This window comes from Patagioenas fasciata, chromosome Z, assembly GCF_037038585.1.
Source record: "Patagioenas fasciata isolate bPatFas1 chromosome Z, bPatFas1.hap1, whole genome shotgun sequence".
Classification (NCBI taxonomy): domain Eukaryota; kingdom Metazoa; phylum Chordata; class Aves; order Columbiformes; family Columbidae; genus Patagioenas; species Patagioenas fasciata.
Genome location: NC_092560.1, coordinates 20,244,986 through 20,267,372, shown reverse-complemented (window position 1 = coordinate 20,267,372; position 22,387 = coordinate 20,244,986). Strand labels below are relative to the sequence as shown.

General features: G+C 39.8%; 1 protein-coding gene across 7 annotated transcripts in view; it reads right to left on the bottom strand.

The window, feature by feature from the left end:
• PSIP1 (PC4 and SRSF1 interacting protein 1) overlaps positions 1–21,349 on the bottom strand; it is a 31,775-nt gene extending 10,426 nt beyond the window's left edge. The window contains exons 1-13 of one of the 7 annotated variants that reach the window (XM_065860834.2): positions 21,213–21,349; positions 20,420–20,600; positions 19,264–19,340; positions 15,050–15,188; positions 10,914–11,030; positions 8,057–8,161; positions 7,446–7,508; positions 5,163–5,301; positions 5,000–5,075; positions 3,913–4,138; positions 3,348–3,479; positions 3,122–3,240; positions 562–617 (exon numbers count right to left, since the gene is read on the bottom strand). In XM_065860834.2, the coding sequence (XP_065716906.1) occupies positions 562–617; positions 3,122–3,240; positions 3,348–3,479; positions 3,913–4,138; positions 5,000–5,075; positions 5,163–5,301; positions 7,446–7,508; positions 8,057–8,161; positions 10,914–11,030; positions 15,050–15,188; positions 19,264–19,340; positions 20,420–20,491 (1,321 nt within the window). In that variant the 5' untranslated portion in view covers positions 20,492–20,600; positions 21,213–21,349. Of the gene's footprint in view, positions 1–561; positions 618–3,121; positions 3,241–3,347; positions 3,480–3,912; positions 4,139–4,999; positions 5,076–5,162; positions 5,302–7,445; positions 7,509–8,056; positions 8,162–10,913; positions 11,031–11,495; positions 11,578–12,238; positions 12,326–15,049; positions 15,189–19,263; positions 19,341–20,419; positions 20,601–21,103 lie in introns of those variants that run through there. The other 6 variants (XM_065860831.2, XM_065860832.2, XM_065860835.2 and 3 more) reach the window with 6 other exon arrangements.
• Positions 21,350–22,387: the final 1,038 nt, after the last annotated feature.

Sequence of the window (22,387 nt, the reverse complement as noted above, 5' to 3'; positions counted from 1 at the left end):
TATAGCCAGTGGTTTGAATTGTCCTTAAAGATGGGAGTACTAAAAAAGGAACAAATTATCCCTATGAAAGTCAGTTTGCAAGTCTAGGTTAACAGACAAGACTGAATCTAATCTATTTCTAATCCGAATCTCAGCCTCTTGCTCAAGAAGAACAAGCATCTTTCTTAGTAAGAGGTAGTATCTAAATACTTCAAAGTCGTCCCTCAGATAATTGTGTTATCAGAAGATAAACAGGAAAAAATAAAGGGAAGAATTAAAGCAATTTGGTTCAAAGAATAAGAGCTTTGCTTTCTTGTTCGCAAACAGGAGGGATCATTGAGGTTTAAATCTCCAATGATAGTGAAATAGGAATAGCAAAGACCTGTTCTAACACACTGAAGAAATAAAGAACATAGAAGAATAAGAATGCACTGTTTCACATATCTGGATGAAGCAGTTTTGGATCAAATAACCTCAAACAAGACCTCAAAGCCATCCCTAGCAGTAAATTATCTTTCCCAGGCAGATAATTCTGTTCGAAATTTAAGATAACCAAAAATAGTTCAGCTTCTTTGTACCAACCTCTCTTTTTCTCCATCTTCTTAACCTCTGTTTTCTTCCCTTCTTCTTTACTCTGCCTATCAAAAACATTAAAGCGTTTTTACGGTGTTGTAATGTCTGGTTTTCAGTCTTTCATTTTTTTCAAATATTTAGATGAGATGCAGTGTTTTGAGGTACTATCTCAGTAAAACATCTGCATGCAAAACCCAAATCCTAGTTTTCAGAGACTGAAACAAAATTAACAAAATCAGTTAGCTGAGATACTGTCATTAAATCCTCCATATCAGCAGACAGCTTTCCCTAGAATCAGCAAATTAAAGGATTTTAAAAACAAGTCACATTCTAAACTGTACTTCTAGTTACATGGAAAGATTGGTGAAATGGCATTATATGGAAATAACTTATGGAGAAATAAAATACTTGTATGATGATGACCAAAAAGTAGAAGTATTTAACATTATCATGGGGAATTATGGGAAGATCAATTAGTCATAATCTGTTCCTATGTGACTTTTTTATCATATAAATTATTATAACAGTAGAAGTATCCCACAACTGACCATAAATGTTTCAGTGATAATTTAAACATTCTTCAAGCAAATAGTAAAGGAAAAAGATCTATTACAAGCTCACTGAAGTCTCCTGGCTCTTTCTCTGATTGTATCACTAAAAATTTAGCTGGAACTCAAGAAAACCAAACAAAACTTGCTTCCATCTCAGTTACAGGATGAAGACAGGCAGAAGTCTTTCAAGCAAGCTTCTGAACTCTTTATTCATAGAAGATCATGAACCTCTGTTTTGCATTTCCTTAGTCTTGTCTAAGGGGTTTCAAAGCCTCATTTTAGAATTTGCATGTTTCAGCACATCATGACTGAATATTCTGTGACTCACTTTCTTTCTGCCATAGCAATATGCATCCACTAAATACCTAGGCCTGCATGTCTATGATCTTCTATGTCCCTTTCATGCTCTATCCAGTTACAGAATCAACAGTTTACTTTAACAGGCAGCACAAGCTCATGCCATTTAAACAGTACATGTAAGTTTTGTGTATGTACACAATGGTGTACAAAGCACCATTAATAGACATAAATATTAGCAAAGTAGCTACAAAGACCAGAAAATGGAAACTATGCTGATGAGGAAAGTAACCAAAAAAAGTATCAGCCTATATCCAGTGTATTAATGGAGGAACTTGAAGACAGCACAAAAGAAGTCTTTTTACTTTTCATCAATATTGAGTTTTGTGGTATTATTCATCAGCTATACTTCAATTCATTATACAGTCATCAACTACTACTCCTTTATCTTACTGAAAAAAGCTCTATCTACCCTCCAGTGTCTAAAACATGACAGCTATTTAAAAGTAGAGGACTTTTGATTATTATAACCAAATCAATATGACAGTTTGATTGCAGAAATCAGTCAGCATATGTCAGATTTAGGTAGTGATATATTAAGAGCTTCAAAGATGTTAAGGCCAATTTAGAATCTCTGGAGTTGGAAACACTTAGCTTTGTACAGGCAAGTAGAGTAATTATATTAGATTTCCAGAGGAGTGAGAGGAAGAAGAAGGGAAGAAAGGGCTAGAGGATAAAAAGCCCCAAATAAACTAGATTCTGGTTAATGAATGCAAAAAAGGTAGAATTTTGTTGTTACAGGTGAAGGGGACCATTATCCTCTTCCTTTCTCTCCAAATTTTTACCTTGTTTTCCCTTTCTTCCGCCCTCCCAGCAACTGTGGGGATGGGAACATCATGCTCTGGTGGTGGTGGCTTCTTCGCCCATTTGCAGAATAGCTCTTGAGAATGAGTCAGATTTCTTCCTATTGTCCCACCCCCCCAGTTTCTGGCAGGATCTTCTCTCCATTCTTATGCTTGATTCATCTGTGATAATTTATCTTCCAAATGCAGACTGCTCTTGGTATCATTCAACTGGCTTTTCAGTGCTAAAGTAGAATAATTCATAATTTTTTCCTTGTTCTGTCTGACGGTGTGTGCGCGCTCCAGCTGCCAGACAGAGAAGGAAATGTTTTCCAGGTAACCCTATGCATTCCATAACCTGATCAAAAATCCATAACCATGGATTAATAGGTCCTACTAATTCTAAATCTAATGTATCCAAAACTTAAAGAAAAATACATGGCTCTCCTGAACTGTTTTTTTTTTTTTTGTCGTTGCTTGTTTTTACACTTGATTGTTTTTCACATGTATTTTCTTAGCTTGCTTCTAAACAGAACCCATCAGCTGTCTTCTGCTAGAAAGAAACTCTAGTCACTGAAAGACTGACATTGCTTTATTTCTAGGTTCAGTTCTTCCCATCCTCCCACAATAGAACATATTGGTTTAGAGGAGTTTTTTACTCTCCAATTAAAAATAAGTTAAAATAGCAAAAACAAAACAACACAAACAAAAAATCCTACAAAACAAACAAACAAAAAAAAAACCCAAAACAAACAAAAAAAGATGAGGGAAGAGAAACACAGAACAAACTAGTTTGGAATTTTTTCCGATATTGTCTCCTCCTCTTAGTTTCAAAGTACTTCTACAACTTGCGGCCATCACACATTAAAACATACTCACAATTCAGATTCTGTCTGTTCCTCTTGCTTACGCTTTCTTTCTGCTACTTCTCTCTCATGTTGGCCTCTTACAATGTTTCTTCTATGAGCTGCCTGAAAGCTTCTTCCCCCTTTTTTCTTCTGTTTTTATTTGGGATTTTAGGATTGGAAAGAGAAGAGGAGTCTTTAAACTACTGAAAAGCAAGATTATTAAATCATTGTTTCTGTGAACAGGTAAACCTACCTACACTAAATATCTCTGAAGAACTCTGATCCATGGAATAACCTGACAACAGCCGGCTTTGTCCACAGCTAAACACAAGATCTCCACATGTTGATAAGTTCTGAATTTCTTTAGTCTTTTCTCCCCTTTTCTTTTTCTAATAGACAGAAAATATCCTAAGCGCCAGAAAAATTAAGACATTCCAAATGACTGGCTAGGCACAGCTTTATACCATTCACAAACTTCATTTCAACCCAAATGTTCTCTTAGACACACCCGAGGCAAAAAAAGACCGTGTTCCAGGGAATACAGATGGAAAAAATCCTTTTGACAAAATAACTAACTGCTATGTTTAAATCCTTTGTTAAAAAGAACACTGCCTTGGAAAATGTGTTTTTCTTAGAAAATACCAAAGTAGTCTCTGAAATAATTATTTGGCAAAATTAAGTTCTGCAACTTTTTTTCCAGATGTGTATATTTGCCAGCAACAGGGCTCCAATCTTTACTAAGATCTGGCGTTAACCTCAAGAAAGATCTTCAGTGATACTACTTTCCCCTGTAATAAATATATTAGGAAAGCAAAATTATACCTTATCGCCTTCTTGTTCTTCTCCATCATCTTCAGAATCAGAAGCTGATGCAGAACCCACTTTCACAGTATTTTTCCTTTTTGGCTCAGCCTCTTTCTTTCCTTCCTTTTTGTCAAATTCCTTCTTCGATTTCTCCTCTTCCTTCAGACCTTCCTCATCTTTTTTCCCTTGCTTTTTGGGCTTTTCTTCTGGTCCTTTTTTCTTTGCCTTCTCTTCCTCATTAACACTAAAACATGAACAGTATTCAGGCATCATATCCATTACCTACAGTGACTTTAAAATACCACATTATTCTAACTCAGGGATGTTTTTTTCTTTTTCACCACAGAATATCACAAGTTATGAAGTTAATTCATTCTTTGTTCATTTAATGACTCATCAAAAAAAATAGTATTTTTGTAGAATTAGAGACAACTACCTATTAAACAAAAAACAGTGATGGCCCTAAAGAAGCTACCATTAATATATGTGCATGGATTCAAAACCAGAAAAGTTAATGCTCAGAAGTTCTCTACACACGGTTCTGCAGGTCCAAGAGTGCATACACTATAAACTAGTTTTACAAAGTACACTTATTTAAGATGTACATACACTGAAACTGTCCATCTGCTAATCTATAGAAAACTACACTAATACTTGACTTTTCCTCCAGTTACCACTAAGGGCTTGACACAAGAACTGAAGAGGATAAAAACAAAATTTATGTTACAGATAGTGTTAGAATTCCATCAGGAGAGATTTCTGAAAAAAAACCAAAATAATTCAATACTACAGTTTTGCATGATCTTGTATTTAATAAACAATTTTTCCTCTTCACCCAGCGTACAATTATAGGAATTTTGCACAGATTTTACAAGTTAGGAGTGTAAAGATCTTCCATCTCTCATTCCACAAATGTACTAAGTTGAGTTACCATATATTAATAACCTGAGCGGTAAATAACAACATCAAAGCAAACAGTAACTCATAACACTAAAGGGGCAAAAACCTGTCAGGAACTCAGTACTTATTATGAAGTCTTCGTATAAGGAACAACACAATTTACATTAAAGCAGCTTTATAATAAGAAACAAACAGAAAAACTCACGAGTCACTCTCTGAAAGACAAGGTGGTTTCACCAACTTGGGTCTCCCTCTTGGTTTTGGAACTTTTACTTCAGAAGCTAGTATTTATATAGAAATAACAGGTTAGTCCACAGCCACCAGCCTCCTTGTCTGTGAGGAAAGATTCTTACTTATTTTAAAGTTACCTGCTGGTCTTCCTCTTTTGGGGCTTACTTTTGGAGACACTGGCGCAGGAGCTGCTGCTGCCACTGCTACTGCCATTGCTGCTGCCACTGCTGCTGTTGTCACTGCTGCTGCATCCTCAGCTTCAGCTTGTTTTTCAGCCTAATTTAAATAATTAATTTGAGAAGTAAAAAAACACAGGGCACCAATTTCTCAATTATTTTCTCAAACAACAGTTTTAAACTTCTAGAAATGCACTACTACAGTACTGCTTCTGCACATAAAAAAGTTTCCAAATTTAGTAACAGATTATATTTAAATATCAGTAATTGCACCTTTTCCATACCATCACTACCTGATACAGTAATGTTTCATATAATTTCAACCAGCTGATTCTTCTTGGTATGACAAAGGAAAAACACTATTTGTAATTGTTTTTAAGATTACCATAACAACATGCCAAAACCCAGTTTTAAGCAGGTAAGTTCATTTCCCACCCCCCCATATACAAATATTCTTCATTTAGATACTATCATCTCCCCTAGATGCATAGCCAGTAGATGGAGCTATTCAGAAAAACACCTGATCCTAGCCCTATAGCAAATTATTCACAATGAGAAATTGTATTAATATGTTGACCCACGATAACCAGACATGACCTCCATCGACACAGTCATTTTAGTAGGTTTGGGTTGTAAAGACAGATAGAACTTAAGACAAAATAAGATCTTGATGAAAGGATACATGTCTGTCTGCAGAAACATTCCATATCCATGCATACAAAGAACTGAGAAAAAACCCAACTGGAGAAAATATTCACAGAATTTAAGCATGCTGGATGGAGGAGCACAAGCTACAAGCAACAGAAAAGTTATAGGCAAACACATAGTTATCTCAATATTCTTTGTGTGCACCTACAACAAAAGGCAATTTTAAAGAACGGATGCAAACTTAAATCCAGAATACAGTAGAGGTACATCTCTCGTATTAACTGTGCTTTCCATCTACAGAAAGACTGTTTAAATGAAGACAGAAAAATACGTGTTAGAATGTTTTGGGGTTTTTTTACAAGCCCATGGAAACACCATGATTCTTAATGCAAACAAAAAAATGCACTCAGTCATATAACTACAGAGCCAGTCCTCTTCTCTGACCCACAAGCACATACCACAACCCTGGAAATATTGGTTTTCTGTTCAACAATGGCCCACAGTAATGTAAATATCTGGTTAAGCCCTTTGCCACACACAGCACATGCCAAACACAACTTGCATCAGGTAAAGCTAGGAAATGTGACAGAGGAAAAATTCTTAGGGCTGCAGTGTCTTATGATGCCAAAACCAACTCAACTCAATAAAACAAAATTAAACACACCAAACCATAGGATTTGAGTGCTTTTTGAAAAATAACAGGATTTTGTGTGTGTGTGTGTGTGTGTGTGCGCCATCTGTGGGCCTTCTCTCCCATTTACAAGCTGAAATCACATGTATAGTCACAGACATCCTTTCAACTTCTTGCTGTTTCAGACTAGAAGCTTTCTTTGAATTTTATTTTAGGTTTATTTTTATTAAACTTACTTTAAAAGAAGATAGTCTTCAAATTCTATTTTTTAAATATTCAATCATTTTTGTAAGAGCATCCAAACATATCTTTCTACGAAGCAAATCAAACTCAGCATGCTACCTAACTGTGACAAACATATAAAGATCACAGTTACCTCGCACTCATCCCATCCCTGCTGTCAGCACTAATGTTACAATTTAAGTGGTTTCAAATTAAAATTGAAACTTTGTCCCACTCTAATCTAGCTTTTTGTTGGCTTAGTGCCCTGATCTGGTTTCCTGTGTGACCACATGAACATTAAGGCTGAGCAAGCAGCTGGAACAATCTCTTTCAAACTAACTCAAATTTTTCCCAGGTTGAGGAGACCACAAAATTACAATCTCAGGAAGAGGTGGAGTATTATAGGTGTTAGTTCAGTGTGATGAAGACATTTTTCAGAGCTTCAAAACTACCTATTTTGTTAGTGGTTTAGCAACAGTATATTTCTTGGTTTTTTGCAATGGACTGTTACGGAAAAGATCTGGGAACTACCTACTCTACTTTTAGTTCAAACAGAATTATGACTTGTAAGTACCCTCTGGGAAAACTTCTGCTTCTACAAATCTTTCAGCCATTTGAAAGGACAGGAGGAGGAGGGTGTTAAGCATCTAAATCTATGCATAATCTGTCATTAAATAAAATAATATCTAGCATCATCACAGCCAAAGACTCCAGTGAAGTGAAGTAATTAAATATATTGTTACCTTTCTTTTTCTTCCTCTTCTAGCAACTTTAGGAATAGAAGCATCATTCGTTTTTGCTACATCCTGTGAAGATTAACAATGGTGCTAACAGTCTTAACAAAACAAAGATTGATTTTAAATTATTTAAAGTTTTTTTCACAACTGAAGCCTCAGGAACATAAGAAGACCTGTAACACATATGAAGACACCTCCTGCTTTTAAATAACTGAAATCCTGATTATGTGGTAATCAGGATTTTTTTTCTGAAATACAAGAAAAAAGTACTAAATAAGACGTGGTTTTAAATAAATATATGTAGTCATGTTTTAGGCTGCGTGAACTCTTTATCTAGTCCTTTAAATACTAATATTTGCTGCTGCAATACAGAGTAAGTTATTAAAACAACACTGTTCCACCTGCTTTAGTTGAGCTTCCAGAGAAGCCAGACTAAAAGTCTCCTCTCTAATGAAAGTCTCAATATAAACATGAGTGAACATATAGGAAGTTTTATAAAGTTAAAGAGCTCCTGAGACTGTCACAGTAGTAATAACTGTAGCTTCTTAGTAATAGATTTAAATCAATAGACATAATATTAAAATGTTTCGTAGTACATAGAAAAAGCTTTCACATACTTCTTTATTGTTTTTTTCAGATGGTAGATCATCTTCCTTTGAAGCATCCATCTCCTTTTCTTCTGTTTCAGCTTCTGAAGGTAAGTTATCCCCTTTAGGTGATAACTGCAAATGGAGTCAGAGAGTGAAAAAAAAAAAAAAAAGGCATTAAATGGTATTTCACAGTGAAAACAGAACACATGATTAACCAGCAGGCTGCTTTTCGCTTTAAATAGTTTAGGTCTGTAAATACACTCTTTTCTGAGGCACACATTAAAAGCCTAAGACAGGACCCTGTTCTCCAGTACATGATTGCAGACAGTTGTCAGAATGGGTCAAAATGTAGCCATGTACTATGGTGAAACTTCACTTCCATTTTGTCTTCATGATAACATAACTACACATTTTTCACCATATCACCATAACATGAGTACTTCTAAGCCTTCATTCCAACATTCAAGATTCATCTGGATCTTTGTTTATCTACACATACAGATGGATATCCGAGTTACCAAGACTATATTTACCAAAGACTATCACCCTGCTAAACAAAGACAATGTAGTAAGCAAGACACTAAACAAGATTGTTTATGTGTGACAGTAGTTAGTGATAAGTGGTGGCATCTAGTCTTTTTTTTCTTCATTTTTTTAACCTTAAAATACTAGTTTTTGTTTTAGGTGAGCAGTTAAGACTTGAAAAATCAAGAGCATGTTAGAACTTATTTGAAAATAATTAACATTTCCTTGCAGCCTATGTATATGCATGGTTTTGGATCTTCAGTCCATTGTCTCAACTTCAGTATTTTGCCTTGTCCCACTTGCAAGCACCTTTCGTGAAATTCTCTTTTAAAGTAGCTAGAGTTGTTAAAATTTCAACGCAGAATAAAGCAACTCAGGCACAAGGGTTTAATGAAATATTTCTAATTACTTGAAGACATGTAATATCACTCAGTCTTTCTATAAATTACAACTTTAAGACAGAAGAATCAGAGGTACACTAAAATCACAAGAAACCAGAGTACAATCACAGGTTAAAAGAATGTTCTAGCTACGTTGGTCTCACAAGAAAAGGAGCAAGAGTAAATTTTCTCCATATTGTGACTTGAACTGTTACTGATGGGAGACTAATTACAGAAATCTATGTAAAAGAACCTGCTCAGGAGCTTCCATTCGATCTTTGCATTTTAATGGCTCTTACGTCTCCCTGTTTCTCTTTCACAGAGCCAGCTCAGGACAGCCTGGAAACACTTTTTAGGAGAAAAAGGAAGCTTACGTCAGTGCCATTCTCACTAGCACATGCTGCTTGCTGCATAAATTCAGTGAGGTAAACTGATCAATCAGCCCAGTTTAAAACAAGGTTCCCCCTTGCAGTAGCAAATATTGGGGAACCAATGCCTTTACCAGCAGTGTGCATGGGCAAGAACAACACTGTTTTTACTAATATGACCAGGAAATTACATATTGAAGAGCACTCCTCAGGTAAAGCTGATAGAACGCAAATCACACTGACCCACATGTGGAAATACTAAACTAGGGAACACTCTAAGCAGTAAGAAGTTGGGAGAAATTACCCATCAATAACTGCAGTTTTCAACTCAAGAAAACAACTCTCAACATCATTTGTCATTGTATTGTCAAACGTCTTTTTTCCTCTTGAAAAAAAAAACCACAAAACACTACAAAAACAAAATCCTACAACAAGTTAATACAGCTACTAAACACTAATCCTACATGAGGAACATCAACCATATATTTAACACATTGCAAATCTGTCAGTTGGAACTGTGAATCAATACTAAAGGACAGCCAGCTACACCTACAGAAGAACTACATTAAATCTCAGTGAATAATAAAAAGGACAACAACCAGAATTGTCTATTCAAAACAGTTTGACAATTTAAGGGCACTGCTCACCCTGTGGAGTAGTTATTTCCAGAAATGATTTAAAAATAAATGAGATACCATAAACTTATCAATCTGCATCACAATGTTTTTCTTTTTAGGATTCTATTTTCCTTAAAAAAACCTCAGAAGATATGAAAAATAACGCCATAGTGAACAAATCTAAACATTCAAGGGCAGAGAAAGTTCAAAGCAAGTGTTCTACACTGTTAACATAATGTGTACAGTAAGCTAGGAAGGTTCACAAACAGCACAAGTAAGCTGAAACACAGATGTTTCAGACAGAAATGCATTTTCTTAGTATGGATACAATATATTTAAAGAAAACCATCTTGTCTCAGAAGGATTTTAAGGTATGCACACATTTTCAAAGCAAAGAAGCTAAACTGTCTATATAAACTACTGTATATCAATTTACTCAGATACTTTCCTGACTCAGAGTTCAATTGATACAGCTATGAAATCCTTTCTATCCATTTATATCATAATTAGTCCATCAGGAATAAGGCCTAATTCAACCTTATTCTTATAATCTGTTCAGGTAAATACACTGAAGTACCCTTTCAGCCCAGACAGACCCCAAAGCTGTTAGGCTTTTCAACAAAAACTGTTGTAATTGAAAGAGACAGTCATACCTGCCCATGATATTAAGAAGTCTCCAAATACAGAAAGGGAAACTTAAAGCTAAACCTTGATGATCACTTCGACCTCTTCTGCCTCGGAAGTACTCTATGAATTCAGTTTAAGTGTATTACAACTTAGAAATATAGACTGGCCAGGAAAGCAATTTTCAAAATCACATACAGTACCTTAAAAGAAATACAGAAGCACAAGAATACTACTATATGTACATCTGAAAAGAAGTAAAGGCAAAGCAATTACAACAGTAAATGCTGTTCAAGTACTTTAGTAAAAATTTGGCAATACAATTTTGACTTAAAAACGTTTCTGGTAGAACAAGAATTCATTCACTTACTTTTGGGATAGAAGACTTTCTTCTTTTGGCTCCTGCCTTTTCTTCACTCCCCTCAGGAGGGTCCGGACTGCTTTCTTGAACAGTTTCTTTGATAACAGTATTAACAGCTGGATGGGACTTTAATACAAAAACATCAAAAATTACTTCTAAATTACTTCCTGAACTACAGAATAATGAAACTGAGAGGTGTTCTGCCACCCGTACATTACCAGAGAAAACATCATTCTAAGGAACCCTGTATTAGAACTGCAAAAATACTAAAATGTATCATATTAATTTCCACACTTTTCAGTTTAAATTGCATTTTCATTATCAAACTTTCAAGCTCTAATGCTATGATTGCTGTATTTTTAGTGTGAAAATAAGCTACGTGAAAGTTTTCTGACGTATAATAAAAAAAAAGTTTTTTTGGTCAAAGACAACTTGTGATGCTACTGTCAACAAGTGCATTTTTAAATAAGCTATCAGTCCTAAGTGAGTCAGCTATCTGCTGGGTGAAAACACAAGCAGAAAAAAAAAATAATAAAAGCAAAATCATTTCAGTTAAAAACATGGAAACAGAGAAGGTAAAGACAAAATTACTCTTTATTCTATTATATTGTGGATAGCAGTTTCACTCTTAAATATTAGCTCTTTCAAACAAAGCTGGCAGAACTCTCCTGACTCTTCAATTTTTCCCCCACTGAGGAAGTGGTTCTGGATTTAAGCCCTAGCCACAAGCACCCTTATGCCCTCTGCCTCCCCTACTAGCAGTTACCAGCAACATCTGCAAAGTATAAATACTGCTTTCAGAACATTCCAGCCAGTTCTGGCAGTTAAACAGAAAAACTTGCTCTCAGAAGGCCTTACCAAGACAAAATATGCCCAGTAAAAGGACAGGAAAAAAGGGAAAAAATAGCAAGTGAATCCCTTTATATGAATAGCTGACAAGTCTGTCACTTAATCTTGTATCCAGAATAAAAGCTTGATTTTGCCAACAACTCTATGTGAGCGCCCACTCCCCTCTGACCTTACCTGCTTGCGTGGCCAAATACAAAATTATCTGCTCACGTCCAAGTTTTAGGCTCTGGCAACTAGACTCTCCTCCCTGCTACTGTGCTTAACTCCAATAATCTTTTTTAAAAATCAAAGAATTGTATGTGGACTAAATATAGAGATCAAGGAATACCTTAAGATATATATTCATTCACTGCAAGACCTCAGCTCGAAAAATTTGTCCATTTGCCAACGTGGACTGAATACTGCAACATATTAACAGGCTGTAACACACTATTCAGCTTTAAAGTACTGGAAAAAACAGTGTTTCCACTCAGCAGTACACTTACGTCACCTCTTCTCTCAGTCTTCCTAAGAAACTACTTGCCTTCACCCGGAGACCACCGGCTGCCCGCCCGCTGCGCTCCCGCACCCGCCCGGGACTGGCCACAGCCGGCGCCAGCTGGATCTGCAACGGACCCGCCCAACAGCGCCCCCGAGCGGATGGGAGGAGCCACTGAGGAGCGGAGCGGGGCCCGGAGCAGCTGGGGAGGCGGCCGAGGGGGTGCCCGGGCACCGGCAAGAGGCCTGAGCAGGGGACGAGGAACACTAAGGCAGAAGAGGCGTCGCAGCCCGGGGGACGCTGCAAAGCAAGCTCCCGCTGCCTGAGCAGAGGCCCAGCACAAAGGGCACAGCTCTGAGGGGACAGCAGCCCGTGCCCAATTCACTGAGCAAGAAACAACGAACAGAGAAAGCAAAGTCGCTGGGACACACCACTTCTGCCTCCTGTGCTGCCGCCGCATCACCCAAGGGATATGCGATGAGGGGGCTGGAGGAAGCTGAGGTGTGTTTCTGTAAGGGTTTATCTTTGTTTCTTGTTACTACAACAGGTAACAAAAAACTTCTGTGAATTGGCTAAATCGTGCCAAACTGGCCTCAGAAGCTAATCACAACCACTCTGCTACCCTTGAAACAGGTACAAGCTTCTCCATAGACAACTTTATTGGGAGTTTATCTACAACAAGCACTCTTAAAACTTCCTTCTGCAATGAAGATCTAGAAGTCCTATCCTTCAATAAACCCTTAGCTGTTAATGAAGACAGCCACAGAGACTGTTATCAAGCAGACAAGCATCCTTCTCCTATTACTAGGATAGACAAACTGTACACACTTGTTCCTCCAGCTTTGAGAATATGGTGCTAAAGGCAACATCCTCATGAACAGGAGAGCTGCAACATAGCCAAACACCAAGGGAACTAACAAGAACATGAAATAAGGTATCTGAAGTTTCATCACTGTGAGCTGTATGTTATCTTGTAAAGTACTGTATAAATAAAGCTCATTTCAGCATATAAGCCGGAACAAGTAAAATGAAAACAAACCCCAAATATCAAACAAAGATTTTCTTATTCTTGAAAAAGTAGAATGTTCCTCCATCATATCTATAACCTTTGTCAGAACAGTAACATAATAGTTCAAACCTAAGAATTAAACACAAAAAGTAGCGCTTGGTGAAAAAACATGGAAGATCCATGACTGACTTGATATCAAAGATGCTCAAAGAAACTACTTCTGAAGACGACCCTTACTGGCAGTTTTATTTCAGATCCAGTAACACTTACTTGGCCTGTTTTACATCCCGATTTGTTTTACAGAACGTTGAACATAGCCTGTGAAAGAGCTATCATCCAAGCTAAAGTGAAGTATCTGAGTGGAACTCAAAAGATGGAAAGGACTACCATGCAGAAAAGCTGCTAGACTGAAAAAACTGTATGTATCTCTAGGCAGCACATTTTCAGTTTTTACAAGTGGGAATGTATTTAGGAATGTCTGAGATGCTATGAAAGCAACCAGGAACACTGTTTATTTAAGTTACTCATTCCTGCTGTGAAACAAAATATTAGACAAGCTTGTTACTGTTGTTTGTTTATAATCAGATTTTCACCTTGTTAGAATGACTGGTAACATACAACTCAGTTACGGTTCACAACTGTCTCAGCCATCCATAGAATCTCTCCTAAACTGTCACATAAGGAACAGCAAGAAGGTATTCCAACTCATGTTTTACAGTACCAGAAAGAATCTGCCCCTTATTGATACAGTCCTTCCCATTGTGATGAAGGTATAAGCATCTTTCCATATCCCAGAGCAGAAAAAGTGTACATCTGGAGTATATAATCTTACACTCTACTTCAGAAACTCCTTAACTCTACCCACTTTCTCCTCCAAACTAGAAACACAGTGACCTGGGATATCTTAAGAAGCAGGGATTAACTGGTGGTGACATGGCAATCTGGTATGTCAACGTAAGAGCAGCAAGTGATACCAAGTGAGACCAACTCTCTTTTATATATCTGCAGCATTGCCTAGAAGCCCTAATATGTGATCAGAGTCCAGCGTACACACCAAAATCAAGAGGCTAGAGAATGTTCAGAGCATGTAGACAAAGACAAAATGAGCAAGACAATTTGTCTTCAGATTAAATATGGACAGGCAGCATTGCATAGGTCCAGTTTGAGCTTGGAAGATTTACCAAGAGAACAAGAAATTCGGAACTACTGGCAGAAAAAAATGAATCAAACAAGCCATGTGACAGTTTGGGGGCAAAAGGCAAGCATCGCATTGCTTCCAACCACTAGAAGGAAAATGCATTAAGAAAGCGGGTACTGAAATCTTACAAGCATATTTGTGGAAAAAAACACTTGGGTTTAGAGGACAGAAAGAACTAGTGACTGAAATTCAAAAAAACTATCACATTGCAAGTGCAGTTGCACAGTTCCACAGACAAGTATCCTAGGAACAAATACAGTTATAAGTATAAATAAATACCTATAGTTTTAAGAAAAACTTGATGTGTACTGTAAAAAGCATTTAACTTTTAGTCTTGTGCTCTGAAAGTGTCAACATGATCTCTCATGAACTTACTATAATAAACTGATATCCTCAGTTAAACAACGCCGCCATCTCTTTTATGCTATTAATGCTACAGTTCAATTAAAAATGAAAAATTGAAAACAAAAACACACCCAAGAACAGCCTAACCCGCAAATGAACAACAGTAATAATTCATTACCCTACAGCAGAGAAATGCTCATTGCCTTCCCCCGCCCCGGCCCCATAAGAATATAGCAATAAAGATTTAGAGATTCTGCACAACTCACCTGTTGATGAGAGAACTTCACTTTGGGATTGTTGTCAATCTCCCATAAGCCTTCATTAAAACCCTTTCTTTTATTTGGTTTGCCATATTTATCTTTATTTTCAGAGTAAGGGAATATGTCCTTTGGTCCCAAAAATGCCCTTGAGAAAAGAAGGAACAAAAAGAACAAAATCTCACATTTTAAATGGTTAGTCTTTTCAGTCAAGAAGTAACCACCAAATGTTATTAAGATATTAAATTCACCACTACTGCAACAACTAATTCTGCTACATAAGCATCTTTAGTTTTCTCAACTGTTGCCATCAACAGCTTGAATTTTCCATCGCTGTCACCACACATACGGACCTCCTCCTTCCCAGGATATTGAACATCTGGGCAACTGCCTCCTAAGATTGCAGCTGATAGGATAACCAACTACTCTGAACCAAAACAATTTAAAAAATAAGTAAACTGCAAAGAAACAGAAAGAGCAATTGCTTCCTTCATGAAAAAAGTCAGGCTTTAACATTAAGAAGAAAGAATCCTTGACTCTGGACAATGTAAGCCAAGAAAACTATTTAAAGGAGATTAAATGGCTCTAAGCTAAGAAATAAAATCTTTCCAAGTCATTAAATTGAATGTAATCCAGTTAAAACAAAAAAATTATTTTTTTTAGTGTATTGGACACTAAAAAGCAACACTTCAATCTATGCTACGTAATCCGGCATTAATTCAGTAGCTTTCAGTGTGTGACAACAGGACCTCATCACTTGATCTACTAAACTTAACCAATAAAATCTTTAGACTGTTCTTTAAGCTTCTCCCCCCATCTTTTTCTTCGTGAAGCACACTTACTTTGTTTGGTATTTAAGCTACTCTCATAGTAGAGGTCTTAACACTGCCTGCATATCTTTGTCAGACCAACACTCCTGCATAGTACTACCTCTGCTGTAAACTGCCTAATGCTTTCAGCCTAGTAGTTTTTCTCATGTACTGAAGTCACAGTATTCACACTACTAACTTCTCTAAGTTAGACTCGGGAAAACAAGGTAACATATTGCGGAGAACCAATATTCTGGTTTATGCTGAAGAACATCAAAGACTGTTTAATTCCTGCTCTCCTTTCATGACCTTTCAAGTTAGGATTTCACTGAGGCAATCTATAGGCTGCTAACAGAGAAAAAACAACACTTCGGTGGTACACTGTTATTTTCACTCAGTGCCTAAACACAGCTTTGTCTGATTGTATATTTGTTAGATCCAACTACATGAAAAGTTGCAGATACTTGCTTTCTAATCTGTAAGCTCATGGAAAAGTTATATAGATACTTCTAAGCTACACTCTCCTATTTTCTTCATCATCTTTAAAAAATCTACTTGAAAATTACACCCGACTAAACAAACAAAAAGGAACATATCATCATCTAAAAAGCTTAAGCATTTCCTACTCCAGGAGTAAAACACTCACCTATGCGTACAAAGTATTAAGTAAGCCACTGCGGCACATGAAACTGCAAATCACCCACCTCTTTGTTATACATGGTTAGAGAGGATTCAGCAAGTGTGGGAAAAAATGCACCTGCAAAGCCTAATTAACCAGACCAGAAGGACAGAGACAGAGACAAACAAACTGTGAGAAACAAAAAACAGTAAATATTGCATCCCTTCTTTCTTAACCCCTGAGGGGAAGCATTTTTCCAAGGTCTGTAAGCCTCTACCCACACCGCTGAGGCTTTGAAGAAACACCAAGAACCTGCTACTGTAAAAAAGCCATGTATTGTACTGGGTTGCTGCAGTTAAATCCCCATGTACCAAAAACAAAAAGGAAAAAGAAAAACAAATGAAGAGAGATTACACTAATACACAGAGTCCAGAAAGTATTTGGTATGACCTTCTGTTTGTCAGTGATCAACCAAAATTTTCAGTGATATAATTTACTGGCACAGCAGACACAAATAAAGCTTTTATTAAACTAGTATCTATTTTATTACTCTCTTTTAGGAAAGGGTATTGTTGCTGCATTAAGACAGTATAGAAATAAACAAAACAAACCCCAAATTCCCAAAGCATTTATCTGTTCACTGCACCCAGGTGGCAACACATTTAGTTGTGTTTTGACAAACCCTAAGAGAAAAATCAGCAATGGCAACCAAAGTACAATTTTATAATTGTTTATAGTAACCTGCAAAGCTGAACTAATATTATTCCTAAAAATAAGGTAAGAATTATTCCCAAGCAAGTCTTGTTTTTGTTTTTCCCCATAGCTCCTCCTTTCCTACTGTAACTGTCCACACAGGTAGAAAACATCATCCTTCATACAATACTGTCATGGAGAGACTCCGAAGTTAGTTTTAGGCAGACAACAAGGTCCAAAACAGGCTTCTATTCTGTCCGGGAAAACAACCAATTAGAAACGGGGTTTATAAAAATCAGTTAGTACCCCGATAACATAAAATACAGATTCGGATATCAACTTGATGAGATTATTTGGGGTAGAGCAAAATAAGAATAATGGAGATCCACAGCGTGCACACACGTGGCTCACCAAAAACAACGCCAGAGCCGTCACTGACTCCAGGAAACAAATACACCCACATGTCTAGTGAGGAATTATATTAAGAATATATGCATGCCTGAACCTGGCAAGGAATTATTAAAGAAAATACACGTGCTTAAATATAAGCACGGAATACACTCACGTGTCTAATGAGGAAAACACCCACCCAAGCAGTGAGGAATTATTTAATACACTCGCTTATATAGCGAGGAAATATCTAAGTTATCACTCACCCACACGCGGAGATGAGGCAGTCCCATTTTTTGGGAGGTTACCTTAGACAGTGTCCCAGTCCTGGGAGGGGTCTCAGCAGCAGCACCCCTCTACTGTGGCTGATGTGCCACCTCCTCTCTCGACTCTGGCCTGGATCTCACAATAAGAGCCATTAACTTGCCCCACTGCAGGAGAGGGAGGAGGAGCTGGGGAAGAGGGGGTTGTGCACACATGCAGCTGCCACATAGTTCTCAGCGGAGCGGGCGCGGGGGAAGAGTGTACTTCCACAAATACTTTTTAGCATGATTAAAGTAATCATCTGGATTTTTAGAGTTGCCACTACTTACAGTAAGGTAGGCTGTACAGGTAGTGTCTAACTGTGAACAGGTGTGTAACTTGAACTATGAGAAGCACAGCAAAGATAAAGTTTACCCAATTTATTTTAATTCCCATGAACAAAGTACAGAAAATTGTTAGCTTTACCTCATCCCTGATAGATCATTAATTGTCACTTACATAGTGACAACAGCCACAAACCTAAACAAAATCACATGCCATGGAACGGCATTCTCCTTTTCCACCTGAAGCAAGGGAGTTTCACCTGTTACCACTCTAAGGAACACAAAGTAGGTGACATGCTTAAAGAACAAATGCTACAAGACAGCCGTGCCACGGAACATACTGTACCTTGCAACGTATATTAAAGAGGCAAGAAGTTTATCTGATGTTGTATGGATCTCTGAAACGTAGTAACCCTGAACCTACAGCCTAACAAAAGCCAGATCGCAGTAAAACTTTTGTAAGAATATCAAAGACTGAGGATCAGACATTTCAAATTTATCCATGTAAACTACACATTAAAAAAAAGAAAAGAAAAAAAAAAAAAACCTGCAAACCCAAGAACATCTTAGGAGCCTAGGCTAAGTTTAAATCAGCCATGATGTTTCTCAAAATTTGCAAAGGTATTTTTAAAGCTTTAGATAAGGAGTTATTTCTGCCTCCCTCAATCTGCATCCCTGAATTTATTTAAAAGTTCACAAAATCCCTGTACAATCCACTATGACACACATTATCAAGGGCAGGATCAAAACAATACTGTGTTTTCAGATATTAAAAAAAACCCAACAAAATAGCTGGGGGAATGAAATAAAGATAAAGGCAATATGTTTGAGAATATATTGTTGAGAATTTTGAGGACCATAATTAAAGTCCATTACTGAAGAAAGAAAAACCTATCAATCCCACCACTGTAGGTAGGATTTTTTTATTCTTCTGATGAGGAAAGTATATATGGTATGGCTGTGGTCTATCACTTCTTTGCATAGCTTAAACAAAAGTCTTGTCAAAAGAGACAAATTTATAAAGAGCTAGGCTGATACTGTTTAAAGTACACTACTTTCAGGCAAACCATTCACTTCTTGTCACAGCATTCTACGATGAAAAAAATATGACCCTTAAATACTTACGTCTCATGGGTGCCAAAAAAGAAAATGGGCATTTTATTTGTAGGAGGCTTTACTGCTCCATCAGGAACTTCATCCACCTAAGGAAGAGAAAGACCACAATTAAAGTCAAGTAACAGTTAAGAATAGTCATGGGGCAAATAAGTAAAAGTGTTAAGCATCAAAAAAAAAAAAAAGAAGAAAAAAATAGCCACAGAGAAGTCAAGCCGGTCTCAAGGTCTTTTTTTAACCATATGTTAAAAAATACAGCAGAACGAAAGACAGTATTAGCAACAAGAGGAAGTGACAGCACTTCTCATGTTACAGCAACACTGTCTTTAAAAGGAGAGATGTGATGTGCTATAGGTAAAAACCACAATTCAGTTCCATGCAAATACTATCCCTCCTTGAGCATAAGCAATAGCACAACTTCCTACCCTTACATTGAGCTGGTAACTTGCTGAAGCCCAAATGTCAAGTGCTACAAAAAGGAAATGTCAATAAACTTTTTTAAAAACAATTCTTAAGACAGCATCTTAGCTAAGTATCTCATAATTGGTCTTTTATCTACATTCCCACAACCTACAGCAGTCACAGAACTTGCAATGCTTCTTCCAAGGGAGCAGGGAGAATGTGAAAAAGGACTAGACAACTTATCACAAGCACTTAGCTTATTCTACAGAAAGCAGTATAGAAATAGCTGACTCTAAAGCATAACCCTGCAATAACTTCGTAGTTTTCTTTTGTCAAACAAAAAAGAGGAGTTATTTGGGAACAGTATTTTTGTACACCTAAGTGCTCACACAGCTCTGGCATCACACCACTATACAGTGGTCTTCAATTCTAAAAGCTGTTAATGCTAACCAGGACAACTAACGACTACTAGAGAGGGGCATTTGTTACAGCAGAAGCAACTTACAGACAAGTGTAAGGCAACAGCAAAGCAGGGCACGGGTTCTGCAATGTGGTTCAGAAGTTGCTTCCAGCCCCGCCAACACTAGCGTGCCCTCCCTCGCACGGGAGGAGGCTGGAGGAGCAACACCATTTAACCGCATTGCTCTCCGCAGGTGTCTGAAAACCCTCCCTGCAACACAAAGCCAAGGCAGCGGGAGGCGAGTGGGGGAGAGCGGGGCGCCGGCACCGAGCAGGAGGAGGGCGTTGCGGCCCGCGGGATGCTTACCCTGGCCGGCCAATGGGGATAACCTTTCATCTTGGCAAAGATCAAGTCTCCGGGTTTGAAATCTCGGCTCATGTTTTCTCACCGACGTGACGCCCGTTGCCGTCGGGTGAACTGGGCCGAGGGGAGGGCTCTGCACCGCCGGCCTCCGCCGCCGAGGCGCTGCCAGCCGCCCGAGGTCCCGCTGCCGGGATAAACACAGCGGGGCGGGGGAGCGGAGACAAGGACAACACAAGACGGGACATCAACACCGGGTTCCGCAAGGGCGGCCGGCCTCCTGACCGGCAGCCGGGAGCACCGCGCCGCGCCCGCCACTCACCCCCGCCGAAAGCCCCCGGGGAGCCCAACGGCCGCGCCCGCAGCCCCCACCCGCGGCGCGTTCGCGGTACCGACGCCACACACATACCCACCCGGGCCGGGCCAGGCCGCACTCAGCCAGGAGTGCCTACCCGCCACTCGCTTGCTCTCCCGCCCCCACGGTTCGGCTCTGCTCGCCCGCTAAGCCGAAGCTCCCTCTTCCCCAGTCGACGCGGCTCCCACCACATGGACGCACCACCCGCCCGCTCCCCACATATAAGGCGCGATGGCGCGGAAGCCCGGGAGGAAAACTCTGCCTCCCTGCCTGCCCACCCTCTCTGCTGCCCGCCCGCCGCCCCGGCCGCAGCGTCCCGGCGCCTCGCTACCCACTGCGCTGGCTCCCAGCGCGATTCCCGCCGCCCACCTCCGCCTGCAGCAGCAGCCCCGCCGCAGGAGACACTGCCGCGCTCCCTCCTCCCGCCAGGCGGGCGGTACCAACCGGCACGCCGAAACCGGGAGATGGGGGTGCCACGGTGAACAGCGCAGGGCCTGCTGAGAAGAGATGGCTTGGCTTCTCCCGTCTCCGCGTCTGAGGGCGAATGGGGGCAGCCGCGAGAAGAAGTCGTTCGCTCGTCCGCCCCAAAGCAGGGAGAGAGGACGCGAATCTCATTCAGTCGCGCTCCCCTCAGTTATGGAAGTGGCTCATTCCTTCTTCCGCGGGGGCGGGGCGGCCGCGGCGCTGCGAGATGGCGGGAGGAGGGGGAGGAGGGTGAAGAGGAGGGGGAAGAGGAGGGTTTGGCGCGGCCCGGCCCGGCTCGGCGCAGCCTAGGCCAGCGCAGCCCGCCGCCTTCTGTAGCAGCGGCGGCTGCAGAGGGCGGGATGAGGCGAGGCAGGGGCACCGCTGTGTGCCGCCAGGCTTCCTCTCGCGTCCCAGGCCGCGGTCGGCCCCGGGAGTCCGACCGACGCTTCTCCCCGCGCTCCCCCGAGAGGGGGTTGGCAGCGGGGGTCACAGACGCCGGCGGCGCTGCCTCTCTTCCCGCTGGGACAGGCCTGGCCTGGGGCCATGCGCCGCTTCAGTCACAAGTACTCCCCCAGAGGCGATATCACCAACGCTTAAGTATCTGGCCTTGTGCTGGGGCCCTTCCCAGATGGGAATGTCGGCCCATTCACAGATGACAAGCAGTTAATGATCACGGCTTTCGTTTGTAAAATGGACGGTACTTGTGTTTGTCCCTGCCAGTCCCTTTGTGTTTCTCCTGCCCCACATGCGCCTTTACAGAGGCTTCCGGTTCCCGGACTTGTGATCCCACATCGCTGCCGACCCTAAACTCACTCGTGCACCCCAGGTGCTTGTCACGTGCTTTTGTCTCTCTTGGCTTCACCCAGCGACCAGCACCTGTTCGGAAGTAAAATGGTGGGAAAGCAAGATGTGCGGTTCTAGACACCTGGATGATAAAGGAATATCAATACTAACATGGCCATCTAGATAGTCAAAGAAACAATACTAACATAATCAGATCATAATAAAATATAAAGGGCCTTGGACAGATTATGTTGAAGTACATTTCTCATAACTGTAAAGAGTTATAGCCCAGGCTTGTGAAAATGGTATCTTGGGCTGGATAACTGCCCCCAAGTGCATGGAATGTGTGAATGTCCTTGGGCCTGGTCTGT